The sequence below is a fragment of the Triturus cristatus genome, chromosome 8 (assembly GCF_964204655.1).
Source record: "Triturus cristatus chromosome 8, aTriCri1.1, whole genome shotgun sequence".
NCBI lineage: Eukaryota > Metazoa > Chordata > Amphibia > Caudata > Salamandridae > Triturus > Triturus cristatus.
Window position 1 is genome coordinate 1,074,430,090 of NC_140591.1, and position 20,283 is coordinate 1,074,450,372.

A 20,283-nucleotide genomic window follows, 5' to 3' on the forward strand; every position below is an offset into this window, starting at 1 on the left:
CATGGTGGTTGATCTTTTAGAAAGATAAGAGGACTAGTGTAGCTTATCTTTGTCTTTGTGGTATGTCAGCGTCTTCCTCACGTCACTCTGGATTGATTTATTGCCATCACCTGTTTTTAAAACGGTTTGTCTGCCATATAGTAGTTCATAGTGTTACATATGTTTGTTGAGTTTAATAGTGACTTGTAATGTAGCCACAAAAAGAATACACAAGTCTGTTACGTAGTTGGCTAATGTTGCTCGAGTCCGGAGAGGTGGCTTCAAAAAAGCCATGATTCAAGCCTTCTTTGGTTCAGTGGGAATGGTTCTGCTTCTCGAATATACGCTGCTTAGGACAGTTGTTGCTATTTGAATGTGTGTCTGTTCATTCCTTAGCCATCTTTTCAAGTCATAGCTCTTGTGTCGTTCATGTTGCTAATGGTGTCTTGCATGGTATGAAGGTGATTGTTTTTGTGATGGTTACTGAAAGATAGGGCAACGTGAAAACCACATGGGGCACTTTGTATACTTGCGCACACTACCTGCTCCAAGACTAATCGACTGTTACCTTAAAGCAAGCATTTTGTACTGTTTAAGGATTGAAGACGTTTACCACTAAAAAAAATTTGTGTTTTCCCTCATAAAGAATCTTTTCTCCTAGGAAAGAATAACAACAACTATGCACTAAATCTTAGTACCTGCCCCTCAGAGAAATTCTAAGTTAAAGTTCTGAAGGAAAAACGATTGACAGTGATCCATTTTAAACAACAGTTGATGTGGGCCTCCGCGTCCCAGCCTCATCTTCCATTTTATTTACCCTATTTAAATGATGGTGCTAATACTTCCTCCGCTGTGTTTATTCAATCTGAAGGTCACGTGTTTAATTGGAACACCAAAGCTTTTGAAGTCGATCACGAGTACATTTGAGTTTGCTCATAACAGCGCCCATTATTTACAGCTCTACAGCAGATTAACACATGCAGTAGCTAGCTTTGTATAAGATCACAAATTAAATGATTATTGCTGTGTTCAAAAACTATGATCAACTCGCATTATGCAGAGGCTTTGCAAAAGTTACATTGTCTAATTTCAGTTCCTAAATAACATTTCTCAGTCGTCAGCACCATAGGCATTACAAGGCACAGTTATCAGCCGTCTGACATTTTTGATTTATGATTAAAGAGAATATGCTCTCAGAGATTCAATGATGTAAATCAGCAGTTCTTAACCTTTTATCTGATGCTTGCCTCTACTTAACCATTACTGGAATATACTGGAACCTGGGCATCACCACTTAATCATGATTGGCTTCTGGGGACATTGGAAACGGGCACTTTATTTAATGTTTTGCAATACACCAATGATGAAATATTTACAAATATAAAAAAATCGACCGATTACTTTTAATGTGAAGGATGGGGCTTTTCTAAATTCATTTGGGGCCACTCCTTATCCCATACTAAATTCTGTTTTACTTGCAGTACTTGCACGGCTGCCATAAATACCCAACTTAATTTTTAGCCACCAATTTCAAAGTCCTTCACACTTAACAAACGTTTCTTAATTTTGAATTTTACATTGTGATTCGCAATTTATATGTACTTTATTAATCTGTTAATATGCTATAGTTTTCTAAACAGTGCCTCCGTGAGTAGGCATCACAGACCCCTAGGGTTCAGTGGACAACAGGTTAAGCATCACTGATGTAAATAATTGTAGACCAGTTTGTTGAACAAAATATGAAGTCTGTAAACATTTTGGAGGTGCAGAGTTTTATTTGGTGTCCAAATGAATAATTTCATCTTCTTCTCCTGCAGAAGGACTATATGAAAGATGACAGAAGAGGTCATTGTTATAGCCAAGTGGGACTACACAGCACAACAGGACCAAGAACTTGACATAAGGAAGAATGAGCGTTTGTGGCTTCTTGATGATTCAAAAACATGGTGGAGGGTAAGAAATACAGCCAACAAAACTGGATATGTACCATCAAATTATGTGGAACGAAAGAACAGCCTGAAGAAGGGATCTCTTGTTAAAAATCTGAAAGACACACTAGGTAAGTGTTGTATATTTGTTGTCTTTGTGAGTACAAATCAATCTCAAGATGGGACTTTTTGTGATAAAATGGTTTATGATTCAGCGAGATATATAGAACACATGAATTTAAAATACTAAATGTGTTGCATAAGGAGTCTTTTTCCAATTATTTATTTTACATCAGCAGTTCCTCTGTCTTTGTGTGAAGGATGTGTTTTGAATATCGTCAAGCATTTGATCACAAGATGAAATATCCGGTCTATCGATTTGTGAATTTTAAAGCGTTCTTTGATTTTAAAGGATTTTACATGTAAAGGAAGAGTGATCGTTGTTTACGAGCTGGACTTCAGTCTTTAAACAATTTCTGGCTTCAGTTTACGATTTTGCTTGAAATTGAGTTAAATCTGCTTTTCAAGCATGTTTCTCTTATTTTCACCAGTATTGGTGTCAGTCTGGTTACTCCATCATAGGATCATACAAATTCTTAACCCATTTCATTAGAGAAGGGTTTCTGACTGTGAAAGCTGTTGAAGTCGAAACCACATGATGTAATCAGTGCCCCAAATACTTTACCCTTTTCCTCTAAAACTGAAGGATCTTGAGGCATATTTAGTTTAAAAAAAAAAAAACCAATTGCGCAGCTAATGCATTTTATTTTGTTTTACATCAGCTGATTTTATGGTGTTAGATATGGTGTTTTCTTTTCTACGGTTTTACATTTATTTAATAGGTTTTAAACGTTATTCCATTGGCTTATTTCCGGTGTTGATAGTTTCTCAGCCCAGGACTTTGAGAAATGGGACAGAAGAGTCAAAATTAAAAACGTTGTCATATCATTTCTGATCAAAATCAGACTGCTCAGTAAGGATCTTTCCTGGCGTAACAAATTTCCAATTGCTTCAAGATTTAACAATCATTTACTCATTTTATTTGTTCATTTATTTGTAATTTTGTATAGCTCAAATGAAACTCACAAGGGTAGCTCAGCAAATACAAATTGTAGAGTAAACAATGTAGGGACATTTAGGAGGTACTTGTTTTCTCATGTCTGCATTTCTCTCAGTCATGACTCCATGCAGAAGTTTTTCAAGTGTGAGGGTCTTAAGCGTTCCGGCCTCCAAATTCTGTAATCACAATTTCAGAATAAGCATAATTGTGACTCGGAATCTAAAACAGCATAGTCTGTACTTTTTTTTACCATCACCCTTTTTAGGTCTCGCCTGAGCCAGCACATGCGCTGTCTCAGGCGAGACATTTAGTAGGTGGATTTTCAAAGTGCTACCCCACGCTTTGGCTGGCCTAGCCCAATCAGGCGCCATCTGCTATATAGGCTGGCACCTCCTTCCTGAATCCTGACCCCCTTCGACCTTAAGGTTAGTGTTATGGGGAGTACCTGACTTTCTTATTACTTAATTCATTGCAGCACGTTCTGCAGGTGCTTATCAATGGCATTGCGAAGCAAGAAAAAAAATTATTCAATTAGAAACTATTCCTTAGTTAGGTCCTTTAAAATAATAATACAGCATTTTTTATAATGCTTTTAAAGGTTGTATTGTTTAAGTAGCCCGCGAAGGCTCTCGTCAGGATATCTCGAAATTCAAAGATGAGCTGCTGGATTTCATAGTAGAAAGGTGGGGTTTTGCTCTCCCGTTGCCCAATCGGCCTCCTCTAGGGGATAGTGCACAGCTCCCTCCTATGAGCTCTTCCTTCACTACTCCCTGTCACTGAAAGCAGCAGCTTGCAGCACAATCTCAACCAGGTAGTAGGCATATCGGCTGTGCTACCTATACACTGTTCCGCCTGCCATGCCATGATGTATGTATGTTTGAGATACAACCAAGAGAGTCCAGGGTCTATAAACTCTGATTAGGGCTTTTAAAACGTGCGATCACCATCGCTTCTTAGGTTCCAAAAAGTAAGTTATACTATTATAAAAGGTTCATGGGTGTCTTCTTATTCTTATCAATTCTTATCAATTCGGAGACGTGATTTGAGTAAAACTACACTAGTTTTCTGTAAAATTTGCACCATGTTAACACCGGGCTACAAATCTGGCAGTTCAGGCTGCGTTTAGTGCCGAAGGTGTTTTTTGTTCGTTGTGCAGGAATTGCATGCAGTTGTTAACCGTTTCATCCTTGGCAGTTCTTGTATTATCGTTGTGCTGCTCTCAGTTTTGATATTTAAACATTATAGTTTTAATTTTGTTCCCAACCTTAAATTAATTCCATCGTTGTCCCATGCCCTCTGAAGCAGGAGAAAGACTTCCAAAATGAAGTAGAGGAAAGTTGAAACAAACAAATGCCGTGGCCATAAACTACCTAGTACTTAATTGCTTTCAAAAGCCCCAACTTTCGAAACTTCAGACCTGGTGATCTCTATGTTTTTTTCCAGTTATTTGAGCCCGTGCCTGGCATAGCATACATTTATGGCTCACTGAGTCATTGATGCAATTTGCAATAAGCATTGGAAAGTCCAAGAGATTTTGCGTTGTTAAATTTTTGTTTCTGCAAACGTTCAGTATGCAAAGGATATCTGCCAACATATAAAATGAAGGAGTGCCACAAACCAGCACTGCACTGAACAGCACTCCTTTTCAGTCAATTTTGCACATGTGATTAGAAAAAACTGACCTCACTAACAGTGAATGGCATGGGCGGGCCCACTGCTCTGTGCTGTATGTATTCAGTGCCGTTATGAATGTTATGTAAAATATAAGACTTGCCAGACAGGCCAAACCTAAAATCTACTACGGAAATCCATACATCATTTACACACTTTGCCTCTTGACTAATTGACGAAGAAACATATTAGTAAAGTGGTTCCGGAACCGTTTATAGGTCACAAAAAGATCACACTTCAAGTGTGCAGAGTATGTTTAGGCATCTGCAGAAGAGAACTATATGTGTCTAGTAAGTCTACGGTTATAATACTGTTAAAGTACTTTATGTGGGTAATATACTTGCAGCATAGATCTGTGTAACTTGCCAGTGACAAGCTTTAATATATTGCTTGCTGTAGAGCGCTGTATGTAATCTGCAGGTAATTGGATCATTAGTTTGTTGCAGAGATCCTTGTGCTATCTCCTTGTTTCAAGCTACAGTCCTAGTGAAATGCTCAGTGGGTTTGCACTTAATGTATGTACACTACAGGGTACAAGTTTGATCCCTTGCTGTTTTTAGCTGAGTTTTTACTTCTAAGGTTGATAAAGTCTACACAAAGTTATTCCAGTACTCAGCGCTGCTCAGTTTATCTTCTGACACTTATTTCTATTTTGGGTATTAGGACAAATACAGTTGCTGGCTGTCCTTAAAGGGAGCCACTTTGCGTAATGTCTTTTACTCCCTTTTCCATGATGCAGCTCAGTATAGCATAAAGTGTTAGTTGTTGGATGACAGTGAAGCAATTGGAACTGTATGTATCCTTGTCGGCCCACATCACCAGGACACAGTCAGGATGACTTTCTAGAACTGGGGTAAGAGCATGGTTTCGCCAAAAGAATGTTTCAACTCTGAAATTTGGATGGTTCCTTCTCCAGGACAACACTTCTGTGGAATGAAATTTCGATATCTGAAGTTGTTCAATGTGAGGTGTGAGATTGTTTGCCTGTCTTGTTACTTCTGGGACTTTGAGTCCTACCGTCATCAAGAAAAACGAGCATTGGCATAGCCAATAGGTCTCGCTTTTGGGACTTTATAAGTATTTACAATATCTTTGGTGCAACAACATTAACTGGTGCATGGTTAAACACTTATAAGCTCCCAAATGCGAGACCTATTGGCTATGCCAATGTTTGTTTGATTTTCTTTGAGTGCTAAAGAAGCCTAATGATTGAAAAGAACATTAAAGTAACATTTATTGACAACTAATAGACTAAAAGCATCTTATACTGTTATCACTAATAGGTATGCTGTAGAGTGAGTTATGGTGCTCCATTCGTCATTGTATGTTTCAGGGTCTTTTCGCCCATTTATTTCTTCCCCAGTAATACCGCTGGACCGTCACACAGTCCAGTGTGATCTCACTAGGTCCCCCAAATTCTCAAACATGCAGGGCATCCTCTACTCTCATAAGCCACATTTTCTGCCCCTATACATTGGTCCATACCATCTCTTCCAGCTTTGGCATTGTGCATTTCCATGTTCCCTCAGTATATCCTGTTTTATTATCACTAGGCCTAGGGACCATAGTCTTGACTTACTTTCACCATATGTGTATCATTTGGGATGTCTAGAACCATGAATTGTGGTGTCGCAAAAGCACCCTTTACTTTACTCCAGGACAAGGGTCTCCAAACCTTTCGGTAATAAGTCCTTACATTAGCTGAAAATCATTTTGAGCAAATATTACTGTAATTGTGACCACATCAAACAAGACTACATTAGTGGCCACCCCATGCATGATTATCAGCAGTGCTCCTCTCAGTGCATCTGGCAGGGCAAGGTTGCCAGCAGTAATGTAAAAAATATTTTGGCAATTTGGAATGCATCTACATTGGTAAAATATACCAGCTCAAGCAGCAGTGTTCCTGGCGCTATGTAAATAAGTTTTGCCAATGCCACAGGATCTATCACTGAGCTATCCACTTTAAATATATTTTGGAAATTCAGCCATTTTTCTACAAATATCATCTTAAGGGTTCTGGAAATAAACACATTTTTGTCTTGAATACACACTCCGTGTTGATTTTCATATATTAATGTAACTAAGCTAAAGCTTCAGTTTTAATATGCTGGACTTCATGCAGGAGAGCTACTTCAGGTAATGGGAGAGTTACCAGTAGCTCAGGAGCTGCTCATTGGAAAAGACTGCTCCAGCTCATTTGAATAACACTGCAGTACCATATTGGTTTAAAAAAATGTACTCCTCTGTCCTCCTTTTCAGGCACTTACTAAAATCGACCAGTACCATCTTATATATATATACTTGGTTTTGTGATAATTTTCTCTATGCAGCATTGCTAATTGAATGGTGTAAGGCTACACGGTTTGCAATCTCTCTAGTGCATAGTAGCATCACAGCCCAGTAACTATCGTCTAGTGTTCCCAGATCCCTTACCCATCTACCACGAAGTCTGAGCACACACCATGGTGCGTTATTCAGCAGGATCCAATAATTGGCAGACGTAGTCCTTTTGGTCTGCAGTCCTTCTGGACCCTGTGCTCAAGAGGACTAGTTTAAGGAATCGATGCGCAGGAATTCATTGCCAGTGCATGGCATAGTGGTATGTTTTTATAGCCTTCTGTTGAGGCTAATTCATATTCCTCTGGCAATTGTGCAAATATTCAATTCTTTCTGGCCCTGCTAGATATCTTACTTCGAAGATGCCAATACGATTCCATTTTTTTAACCCTGTTCAGGGAGACTTCTTTGAAGTTTAGGAATGTCCACGAAGGGGATTCCTTTGTGATTTTGTCTTTTTATCTGAGGAATGTCCTCATTCGCTCCCATGCCTTTATAACTTCCCTTCTGGTTGCAGGGAGGGGCGAAGCTCCCTTTCCCCAGATATGTAGTGAACATGTTTTATCCTCCAATCTTTCTAGGCTAGTTGATGGATTTTTTGCACCTATTCATTTAACGATAGTAGCTGAGATACCTATTATCTAGTGATCTTCCGAAGTTCAGTACTCCCATTGTAGACCAATCTGTATAGAGAGGGCAGTACAGTGCAGGAGGTGCCTCCTTCCCACAATAGGAGTGTAGTTCCTGCCTCTAGTTTATTTGAAAAAGGGTTCTGTTATCTCGTATAAGGCAGGATACATAGACATTTAAAACCGGTAATCATTTTGAATATGGCTGGTCTTCTCACTAGGGTAAGTGGTAAATTCTGTCACTATGGCACATCGTCTCGAAACATTCTTATCGTTGCATCAAGATTGCAGAAAAAATGTTTCCTGTTTCATTAACCTACGGCACAACCAAGCTTTACTTTGCCTACCCTGATTAGCTTTGTTTCATATCAAATACAATTTCTAATAAATAGCACATATACAAGATTCCTCGACTGACTCATTCTTTTATGACTGTTGTCTTCCACACCAGAATGCCATGCAAATGCCAAACTTCGGATAAAATTACAGAAATTTGTCATGTTTCCTTTAGGTAAATTTCCAGAAGCTGTCAAGATTGACACAAGTTCTACCTCACGACATTACCTCTCTTCTGCTGAGAAAATAGGTACCCCACCTGTAAGTGTGGGTCTATCACCAGCGACGAGAAGGAATCCAAAATGCAATGTGATGCCACTAGGATTTTTGCATTTAATTTCAGTCTTCCTGGGAATGTGGGTAGCTGCAGTATTTAGGCCTACACCCAGGAAAACATAACCTCAGACATTTATAAAAACTTGACACCCATAAAGCCCAGGTGGCGTGACTTGCATGAACCCTACTACTTTTTCATACCCAGGAAGCCTTGCAGATATCAAACATTGGATACAATCACAATTTATTTCTCACGTTTCTGGGAAAGAGTCCTACAATCCAGCATTTCCCACAATTTGTAAAATGGAAAGAGTACTCCAATTGTGTGGTTGGGCCTATCTGGCAAAAGGAACCTGTTAAATCTTGGACCGTGTGAAGTTAATGTAGTGTCAATGTGGTCTTCATATGGTTTTTGTCCATTTGGCTGCTGTTGGGAGGTAGAAAGCCCACATACCATTGTGAAACCGAGGTGGGTGCAAGGGTTGGTTCTCCTGGTACTGGGCTGTGTCCACCCCCCGACACCACACGCTCTTTCTTTCCCATTAGGGGGCAGATTGGAAGGTTCTCCTTTAATATTTCTGCATCAAGGGCAGAAAGCCCAATAGACACCATGGGTTGGTATCTAAGAGAATGGTTTGAGACATCGGCACGTCTTGGCATTGGATCATTCACCTGTGCACCAGATAGTGTTTCTGCCACCCGGGGGAGATGGAAAGGTTTATGCACTCTCTGCCAGGCTATATGTCTAAACTATTGCCATAGGATCCAAATTGCCTCACACTCGCAATGGCGATAGCCAGTAAAATTTGAGCTCTAGTCCCTGGGGTTGGGATGATGTAGGGTAGGTTGGAGTGGGGTAGGGATGAGGAGGGTTGGAGTGTTGGGCACAGATAATGATTGACTGTTAAAGTTCCAGGAGTGGGGGATTATGTTCCAGTACCAGTACGGACCAGCCCTACTCCCCATTCTTCAAATAAAAAAAAAAAAATCATTGAGCCCTGTGAGAAATTTGGCAATTGGTTGACTGGGGTGTGACCCCTGGTCAAGCAACAGGCACAATTCCTCGCAGGCTGAACCTCAAAACGTCACTAAACTAACCTGTGCTTAATCCTGGGTAGTTTGGCTTAACTTTGAGGCAATCTATTTATGCAGCGCCCAAACCAAAGCGAACAAACTGCCAAATCAGGATATATGGTCACACTTTACTGGGTCAAAGTCACTCTTAAAGGCCAACCGCGATGGAGTGTAGGTCAGCTGTAGTCAGCAGGTTGGACATGCTGAAGTTTACCTTCTCAAAAGACAATGCCAAAAGTCCCTTTCATGTTGGAGGGGCCGTGAGGAGCAGGGATAGAGTCGCAGAGGTTGCCGTTGTAGTGCGAAGAGCAGGTCAGGCATCCCAGGCGGGTGTTGTTAGAGCTTCACGTTGATGGTCCCTGCAAGCAGTCTATGCTGCACTTCTGGTGTCAGAGGCCACCTTTTTATACCCTAGTGCCCTGCTTCTGGAAGGTGGGCGAAGCTTCTAGACAGTGACTTTGAAGTGCATGGAATTTCCTTACTCCCCTACCTCCAAGCTGGCTGCAGTAACACTGTGGGGTTGTTAGGCCCTTGGTATTAAGGCAGAGCACAGGCTATTCAGCTGTAAGTGAAGCTGTGCCCTGTTCCAACCCACCACCCCTCATTCTGCAAGCAGATGACCCACTCGGGCACACCTAATCCCTCTATTGTGTGACTGTCTGGGAGGAATTCATCAAGTCTAACTAACTGTTGATTACAACAGTCATGTGACCCATGCCAGGCCATAGGCAACAAAGGGCTAAGGGCAGAAAAATGGCAGCTTTCTAAAAGTGCAATTTTTTATAATTGTGAACAAAAACCTGACTTTACCATTAAATATGGCTCTTCACCACAATTCCAAAGACACCAAACATCACATAGCTACCAGCTCCCAATTGGAAATTAAAGCGTATTCAATGTAATAAGTAATCCCCAGTGGCATCCTTTTTGTGTGGGGGCGGGGGGTAGGCCTCACAGTAGTGAAAAAGAAATTTAGTTTTTTTTTTTTTACCACCAGAACATGTAAAACTTGTCCAATCTTTTAACTACACTACACCCTGCGCTATGGGCTATCTAGGGCCTTCCTTTTGGGGTGACTTGTATGTAATAAAAGGGAAGTTAAGGGCTTGGCAAGGGGGTTTAAATTCCAAATCGACGTGGCCGTTTCACACTTCATTCAGGTTGCAGTGGTTGATCTGGGACATGTTTTAAGGCGCTACTTAAGTGGGTGTCACAATAAGTGCTGCAGGTCCACAGGTGGTATTTAATTTACTGTCCCTGGATATATTGTATACCACTCTACAAGTGACTTAAAAGTGAAATAAATATGCCCGCTGTGTACATGCCAATTTAGCTATGTTTTGAGGAGAGAGCACAAGCACTTTTATCACTGGATAGCAGTAGTAAAGTGCACAGAGTCCTATGGCCAACAAAAATGATTTCAGCTAAACAAATGGTAGAAGGAAGGCAAAAACGTTTGAGGGTGACCCTGGAGATTGGGCCAGATTCAACATACCCACATTACAAATTAGGCCCAGTCTCTGTGCCAAAGTGCACCTTTAAATAGGTGCACCTGCTGCAGAAATGGTCAATGTGCGCATTTTAAATGAAAATGTGTCCTTGGTGCAGGCACAACCTGACAGTTTGCGCCTGTGCTAAGGAGAACCCATTAGTGAAAGATTGGTGCAAGGGATGAAACTACAGCTGTCCTTAACTGGAGGTGAACCAGCCTCTTTGAAGAGGGTGAAAGTTGTTCCCCGCAGATAGGTGCAGTGCATCAGTGCATCTCCCTGCATGGGATTGCCAGATGGGAATGCAACCCTATATCATGGCTGACCCTACCTCATATTGGATGCAGCATTTCTTCCATCTGCTACCAGTGGGCAAAAAGACTGCATAGGCACTAGGACATAGGCACTAGGATGGTGGGCCTGGCCCGATGTCTGGAAGGACGAGCTTCATCCTATTTTCTTTATTTTTTTATTTTTTTGTAAAGAAAAAAAGGCTGTCCCTACTAAGCTTTCTCACCAATATCGCCCCCTCCTCAGGTAGGGCTGAATAGGGTAATCATTCTATATACACCAGACCTGGCCTCCAGGGTAGCAGAAACACTGTAACTAATGGCCTGAGATGCACCCCAATTTCAAGATGACCCAGACCCCCCCCCCCCCACCCCATTATTTCGTTTCAAAATGGGATTCCCTGGTGCCTAGTTTGCTTATTGCCCCTCCAGGTGGACAGGTTGCGGGGAACCCCTCCCGCTGCCCTCCTTGTGGGTGGCAGAAAGACAGTTCTGCACTTTGCTGGGTGGGGGGAGGTGCGAGGGCAGTTGGCCATGCCTATGGGCGACGCCCTCTTCATTGCTTTTAGAAGCTATCCATGCTTGAGGTAATCTCTCCTGCGGTGATTCTTGTACAGGGATCCACTTATTAGAGGTATAATTGGGGAGAATTTGAATGGCTTCTTTTACTTTCTGAATGCCTCATTTTACTATGTCTTTCTACAGTAATGACAGCGAGCCATGTTAAATCATGGAAGAAAAATTAAAAAACAAAGTGGCTGTGGAAGCTCTTCCCCAGCAACTCTATTTGGGGGCTACAACAGGGAACCCCTCTGCTCCAGCACCATTGGGATTCCTTGCCTACAGTGAAGGGATGTGATGTTCACGTTCTCCACACTACAGAGGTATGGTGGATGATGTGAATGTCGTCCTCTGCATTAAATTATAAATATATGTAAAAAATTGCTGTTTTTCAACAGATAGAATATCAAAAATGCTATAATAGATTCAACAAACATGTATATATTGATATCCACAAAATAAGAAGGAGATATTGTTTAGATACATTTATACTAAACACCAGGCTATGAAGAGAAAAACTCCTGCAGTATAACGTTATAGAGCTCATTAAAACTATACAGAATTGCTTCATAGTTCAAATAAATTAACATCTGCAGAAGCAGAGCAATTGCTTCATATGCCAAACCCCAGAACTCGCAAAGGAAAGAAAACCCTAGTGATCCAGGATCCATACGCAAGTGGCAGTCCTTACATAACTAGATAAAGTGCATCGTTGGTTACAGATCTAGCTGCTAAGCATGTTCTATTTGTTATTAGTTAGGGAAATAAATTGAAGTGTACTGAGGCACACAAAATCGACCAGGCCTCCTCCTAAAAAAAATTGTCCTCCTTGACTTGAACATTTGATTTGACTTTATGCCCACTATGGTGCTAAAGATGATTACATACTTCTCTTGTCAAAAATTAAGTGTGTTATATTTTGTTGGTCAAACCATGTTCTTACTCAAAATTGTTAGTTGGTGGAGCAGGATTTCTTTGTGGATGTGGTCTAATGAAATTACCTAATGTGCATTAATTGACATGTAGGTGCACAGCTAAACATTTGCGTTTTGTTTTTTCCCGATAGGTTTAGGTAAAACGAGAAGGAAGACCAGTGCTCGAGATTCTTCTCCAACCCCAAGTACAGATGCAGAGTATCCATCTAATGGCAGCAGCGCAGACCGGATTTATGACCTTAACATTCCAGCTTTTGTCAAGTTTGCTTACGTAGCTGAAAGGGAGGATGAACTATCCCTTGTCAAAGGGTCCCGTGTGATAGTTATGGAAAAATGCAGTGACGGCTGGTGGCGAGGTAGTTACAATGGGCAGGTTGGTTGGTTTCCTTCCAACTATGTGATGGAAGAAACAGATGAAGCAACTGCAGATTCACCAAGTTTCCATAGTCTACGCAAAGGGACATCGATGAGTAATGGTCAGAGCACTAAAGTCCTTCATATTGTGCAGACATTGTATCCATTCAGTTCTGTCACAGAAGAAGAACTTAACTTTGAAAAAGGTGAAACCATGGAAGTAATTGAAAAACCAGAAAATGATCCGGAGTGGTGGAAGTGTAAAACTTCTCGAGGACAAATAGGCCTTGTTCCCAAAAACTATGTTGTTGTTTTAAGTGATGGTCCAGCAAATACAACTACTTACGTACCTCAGATAAGTTACACTGGCCCATCTACTGCAGGACGATTTGCAGGAAAACCATGGTATTATGGGGATGTCACAAGGCATCAAGCAGAATGTGCGCTAAATGAGCGGGGAATGGAGGGGGACTTCCTTATAAGAGATAGTGAGTCTTCGGTAAGTAATATTCATATTCTAAATTGCGTAGTATAATTCAGACATTGCAATTTAAACTGTTTTCTGTGAGTGACTCTGGCAAATGAATGTGGTTTCATGTTTAATTTGAACTTTATAAATGTTTTTTGTCTGCAAATAGCACATGTGGGTATTTAAAATTGCAACCTTATGAAAATGAATTCTGTATTGCTAAGATCAGCCACAAATCAAATGGAATTATATGGGTAACCATGCTGCTTAATAGTAACATTAGGAACTTCCAGAAAGGTCTTATACTCCGCTGTGGCTCCTCTGCTAAGGCGGAGGAGCATTGCCCAACTGCTTTTGATCAATGAAAAAAGAAAAATAATAGGATAATAAGAGGTTATCGTCATTTTATTTTTCCTCGTCTACTTCCTGCAGCTGAGCCGAGGGTGGAGCTGTCCATTCCCACACATCGACACAGTCGCAGGAAGAAGGAGTGGTGGCACTGCTTCAAGTGCGCATGATGGTTTAACTGGCCGTCTAAGGCTGGCCAAACCGTCATGTGCATTTAGATCTCTCTACTCGAGCTGTGCTTTACAGCCGGGTGGAGAGCACACAGAGGGTCGTAGGGCCTTAGTGAGCGCAGAACTATGGCATTCACACCAGTCATGGCGCTGCTCTCATTCTGAGTAATACCAGCTTGAGAGCAGCGTCTGGATTGGTGTAGGAGTCCCTGTGTCATGCCGGGGTCGAGGAGCAGAGGCCAGGTAAGCATTATTATTTTCAATTATTTTTCCCCGTGCTGCCCCCCTCACTCCCACGCTCCCCTCCCCCACCACTTAAATGCCTCAGAAGCAGCCACTGCTTACATTAATTAGGATTGATTTATTAACTTGCTGAGTCAAGAGGGTATACACGTCAGTAGCCTTCACAGACACATATTTTGAAGTACTATTGCTTGACCTTTGCTCCGGAGCAAACGTGTCACAAGATAGTGCAAAACATGAGTGATGTGAATTATGTAAGAAAAGAAGGCTGCGCCAGGAATATAGTTCTAGTTAGTTGAAGCACGCATCCTCCTACATTGTGGCAGTTGCTCTGATTTGGTATCTTCCCAAAAAGACTAATCTGAGGTAGATCAGGAATATATTAATAGGAAACCTGTTGTTTCATATTCTTTAAGTACATATTCCTATAGCGAAAGTCTTCGCAGAGAGATCTTTTGTGTCTGTTTACTGGATTAGGTAGCCATTCTAAGAGAAATGCTGTAAATCTACCTCAGATACATTATAAAAGGTAACACATTGGTTGAGTAACAGATACTGTAATGATAACTTGTTTTTATGTAGCTCTTTGTTCCATACTCTTCTGGCATTTGTAAGTGCTGCAAATATCGGAAGTTACTATTACACAATGTAATTGCATTTAACTTCTGACCTCCGAAGCGCCGAAGCCTGTATTAACCTTGATTTTGAACTTGAGACTTGCAAACCCTGCATATTTCAACTCTTGTGGTTTCATCTCACTGAAACATTCTGTCAGCGCTGTTGGATATATGGCAATAAGGGAGGAGTAGGGACCTTTTCATGCTCCCAGTGTTTAAGCCATGAAGGATCCAGCAGATGCTATTTGAATTATTGTTTACATCAGGTAACAGCGTTTAGAGCTTGGAGCTGGAGTGGGAGGGTGTTCCAAAGAAGAGGCATGGAAACACTAATGACCTGAACTTGTATAGATCATGGGATGAAATTGGAACCATAAGAAGGTGGAAGTTGGCAGTGTTAACATGATGAAGTTGTATGGCTAGGTACAGCTTTAAACACAATGGTGAGTAGTTACATCTGTGCGTGGTGGTTGGCAGGGTGCTATCCAACTTTATAGTGGTGCAACAAACTGGGTGTGTTTCTTGGCATGTTCTAGAGTGCAAGCGTGATCATATTCATAAACTTGCAAAAAGGGAGAAAAAGCATCCTGAAGGAATTTCGCCTGGTGACTATTTCAGTGACGCAACTTACTGAAAACCAGCAGCATATCGTTCAGCGACTTAGTTGTCTTTACAAATAAAGGATGGTTGGAAAAGATTTTTGTGCTGAGTTGCGTGCAGTAGTAATGATTTCATATACACTACTTGGTGTTTACATCGACTCATTGGTTGCCCTTGACGCTTTTTTGTGTTGATACTTTTGTTATGGGTCTCTGTTCACTGTGTTTTGTTCACTAGTAGCACTCACTGGTTTGTTCTTTGATGAACATTTGACTTAGTTGTCTTGACAGGGTTTGTGAATGTTTTTTGTATATTAAGTAGCGTTAATATGCGAACCCTGGATGTTGCAGAAAGGAATTAACGATTCAAGCAATTGTGTTTAAGTTAAATTGTACTTCAGGGTTTGGGCTATTGGCAGGGCTTTGGAATTCTGATAGCCCTGCTCAGGACAAGTTGTTTGGTGTCATTTACAGTAAGTTTTCATGTTTATTTTGTCCACTGAACAAGTAGGCCAAACCACCTTCAGGACAAAACCTTTTGCTGCCAGTTTACAATACCACAATTCCATCAGAGAAAAAGTATTGTATGCCACTAAGGCAAGTTTTGTATCCATATGTAGAAGTTCAAACTTGTATATATAATTCATGAATGCAAAGCCTTTCTTATAAGGATTTGGAATCGAAGGAAATGCACAGAGCTGTAATCTTAACTGCTTGCGTTACTGAACGGGTTTCCAGAATGCTCCCAGATTATATGCAAATACATGCTGAAGTATAAAAGCAAGTTTGTTGGTTGTTTTCTTTCAAAAACACAAAATGTTATGTTATGCAGATTTGTAGAGCACACTATCACCAAGACGGTATCCTGGCGCTGGAGCAGGTGTGAGTTTAGCCAATCCTAGGATTTAGTGTGACTACTCGATAATCCAGGTCTTCAGCTTCTTGTGGAATTCTAGAAGTGAAGAGGAGACTCTTCTATGTAGTGGCAGGTTGTTCCACCCTTTAGCAGATATGTAGGAGAAGGCTTGACTGTCGTATCTGATTTTCTGTATGCTTGGAATGTGTGTAAGTAGGAGTCTGGAAGACAGGAGGTGTACGGAAGGTTTGTTAAAGCATATGTGATTGTTGAGGTATGCTGAGCCAGTGTTATGTAGTGCCCTGAAAGTGTAATTGAAGAGTTTGAGTTGTACTTGTTTATGTATGAGGATCCAGTGGATTTCCTTCAGGTGTGGAGTGATGGGGAGTGCAGTGTGGGAGGTTGAAAATGAATCTGGCTGCTGAGTTCTGAATGGTCTGCAGCCTTTTGGTGAGTTTATTTTGTTGATCCAGGCATAGTGTTCCTATGGTCCAGCCTGCTTGTGACGAGAGCATGCTTAGCAGTTTTCTGGGTGCTGATTGGGAGCAATTTGAAAATCTTCCTCTGCATCTTCATGATATAGAAGCAAGAGGCAGTGACTGTGTTGACTTGGCCGGTCATGTTGAGTTTGCTGTTGATGACGACCATGAGGTTGTTGATATGTGGGGGGTGAGTGTCGATCATTGTTCTATTGGCCACAAGGTAAAATCCCTCTGTGAAATTTTGTAGCTGAAGATCATGATTTCGGCTTTGTTGGTCTTGAGCTTTAGTCACTTGGTCTTCATCCAGTTGGAGATTTCAGTCATGCATGCAATGCATTTAATACGGGTACTGGATTTCTTGTCCATGAGGGAGAGAATGAGTTTTGTGTGTTGGCGTAGGAGAGGTTGTTGATGCAGTGAAAGCAGATCATGCTGGCTAGAGGTATCATGTACAGCAATCAAATGATGGACGGAACGCTGACAATGCAAATATTCTCCTCCAGTCAAAAGATCTGGGTTAAATCCATCGTTCTTTTGCCCAGAGGTATCATGTATGCATTGAAGAGGGTCTGGTTCAAGGAGGATCCTTGTGGTGCCAGGCTGGTTTTTCCGGTCCCATTCGGCGTGCTAGTCCTCTGATTCCATTGTCATGCATGTGTTGGGTAAGGGTGGGGTGGAAGACTGGGTCAAATGCTGCTGAGAAGTCCAGGAGTATGAGGGCTGCCATATCTTCTCTGGCCAGAGTCATGCAGGTGTCATCCATGACGGTAATGAGGTCAGTTTCCGTGATGTGGTTGGGTCAGAAACTAGACTGAGTGGTTGGTAGTCGTTGAGGTATACAGTGAGTCCTCTGTAGTAGGTGTGGTGGGGGCAGGGGTCCGATAGGGCCCATGATTGGATGGGATTCATGTTGGTGATGATTTCTTCTGGGCTGATGAAGAACCTGCCATCTTTTCTATTGGCTTCTGTTGGTGCCCTTCTTAAATGCCTACTTTAGTTGGGTGGCCATGGTAATTAGTCCCGCCTTTTGGCGTTTTGGACCCTAACGGGCATCTGCCCCTGTGTTTATTTTATTTTTTTTGTTTGTTTTTAAATTTCTTTATCACAAAAATCAGTTATTAACCAATAAATGTTGGATATTCGATACAACATAACATCTGGTACAGTATAACAATCCGTTTAATAGAATAACAATTCCACTTTTTCATCTGTGCTCCAAAACTTGAAGAACATAACATTCAGGAGTGCCGAGTTTTAGCCAAGGACGAGGGTCGTTCACTCAGTTCCTAGTCTGTTGCCCCAGGAACAAAGTATCCCTCTTTTGCTTTGGTGGGCAAAGTCCTGTGGTCAGCGACACAGGTCTCTTGGTGTTTCCTTGAAGTAAGTTGTTCAAATCTGAGCTTCTGGTGGTCCTTTCAATCCTAGATTTAGGGGTGTGGGAGCTAGTGGCCAATGGGGAGCTTGTCCCTGCAGCTAATCAGCCTCTGAGTGGTTTCTGGGTAGAAAAGGTGACCTGTACCACCAGGATGTAGGGCACCTTTTCTACCCAGAACCCACTATTTCTGTCCTCCTAATTATGGCAGAATTCTACTTAAGGTGTACAGATCAGGCTGCTTACACTAGAGGTGTGGCCATTCTTCCTGGAGGTGCACACCTCCTGCATACCAAATTTCCCACCTTGCTCGGGTGCAAGCCCGCCTGGGACAAGGGATTGTGTCCTCCTCAGGGGGACAGCCCAGATGCATATCAGAAGCAGTGCAGCCTTTGAAGCTCTCCGCTCTGATGTGTCACTTCACTATCCTCTCGAGAGGAGGGAGGTGTGACCTCCTTCCTGCCCAGCATTTGTTCCTGACTCCTGGGAGTGATCACACTGCCTGGCAGGAGGTCTGAACCCTCTCTCTGTGGCAGCAGGTGCGGAAAAGCGCAGGCTGGTCAGCGAGAGCACAGTGAAGATAGGGCAACCAGGTGGGCAACCTCTAAGGTGCCACCTGGGTGCTTTCCATGTCACCCAGGGCACTGGAATCGTGTCAGGGGTGAAAAGGCACATTGTTCGATACCAAACATGACACATTTAGGTGCAGTCATAGTGGAGCTAGCAACCTGGGTCTGTTTTGTACTATGAACTGTTATATGAGATTATACCTCTGATGACTGAATTAATGCACTGGTCAAAGAGGGTTGAGTTATACTAACAACATAATATTTGTTGCTAAGTCTTGTTATAGGAACGTATTTACATAATTGCCTCTAAGTATCTACAAAGGAGGCCTATTTGTTTTTATATGTTATATTCTTATTAATAGGAATTACATTGAACCAAAGAAATTTTACTTTCTTTTTGGCACACGTTTGGTACCTAATTGTATGTATTTTTATATCTATTGGTCTGATCTTAAGAGCACTTTGTTTTTTATGTTGTGGGTCCTGAAGAAGGTGTTTTTAATTACAAGACACACCAAAACGCATTGACAAGCGGACACAGTGAATTTGTTTTAATAATAGTTTGGTTTGTTTTTAATATGATGACATGCTTTGAGTTTCATGAAAAATGTATTGGATTAATGTTAACAATTGCATAAAGAATTATTGTAGAAGATATCATCTTCAAATGTTTGTCTATAAAACGTACACAATGATTTGTAATGTAAAGTGTTTTTAAACGGATACTATATTGAGAGAAAATCTTTTCATAAAGGTACAAATAATAAAATAACTAGAATATATATTCAGATTACGTGTTGCTAAATTTATGATTTTTTTTATATAAAACTTTTTTTCTTTTTCTTTGGTTCACTGTAGTACATATACATTCTCACTATAGGAGTAGTTAACAACACAAAAGGGAAATTATTTTTTGAATGACTACAATACCCAGTCCCTTTTGGTAAAACCTGGGAAACTCTCTTCTTTTTTAAATAAATTGTGAGCGCACAGTTGAGTTCGAGAAGTTTGCACTGCTGCTGCAGTAGCAGGCCTGCTGTCAGTAGTTTGCTTGGGTCACCCAGGGTGGCACAAAACCGTGCTGCAGTCCTTGGGTACCCTTTATCACTTATGTCCCTTACCATATGCTAGGGACTTACTAGGGGGTAGAGTTTCTGTCAGTTGGGATTGCCAATTCACTCCTAACAGTGTTAGGGAAAGAGCACTGGCACTGGAGCTTGGTTAGCAGACTTCAGAGCACTGTCAGAGTCGAAAACCAGCATTAAGTAGACCAGATAGGCCAAAAAAGTGTGGGGCATCTGCAAAAAGCCCTGTTTTTTTACATTGCCTTCCATTTTTTCAGTGTATCCCTTGCGGGCACGACCTTTTTGGTCTTGCCTTTGGCAGATTCATCATTTATCCTGCTCTAAACATAACATTGCAACACAACTACATTTAAACACCGGCTTTATGCCCTTCAGTGCCACCTAGTTGTCACTAGAAAACTTCTGCAGAAATGTGGGAGATAGAATAACCTAGATATTGACCCACATCGAAGACTAAAACAACCTTGATTTAGACAGATATTGAATGCTACTTTAAACTAGCATTGTCAATGTCGGACATTCGTGCTTACCTTTACATACTAGCAAGACT

At 41.4% G+C, this 20,283-nt stretch overlaps 1 protein-coding gene across 2 annotated transcripts in view; it reads left to right on the forward strand.

The window, feature by feature from the left end:
- Positions 1 to 20,283, forward strand: part of NCK2 (NCK adaptor protein 2) — a 242,094-nt gene that overhangs the window by 194,167 nt on the left and 27,644 nt on the right. For both annotated transcript variants that reach the window (XM_085622617.1, XM_085622616.1), the window contains 2 exons: positions 1,797 to 2,038; positions 12,701 to 13,422. In XM_085622617.1, coding sequence (XP_085478743.1) covers positions 1,813 to 2,038; positions 12,701 to 13,422 — 948 coding nt within the window. In that variant the 5' untranslated portion in view covers positions 1,797 to 1,812. The remainder of the gene's footprint in view (positions 1 to 1,796; positions 2,039 to 12,700; positions 13,423 to 20,283) is intronic.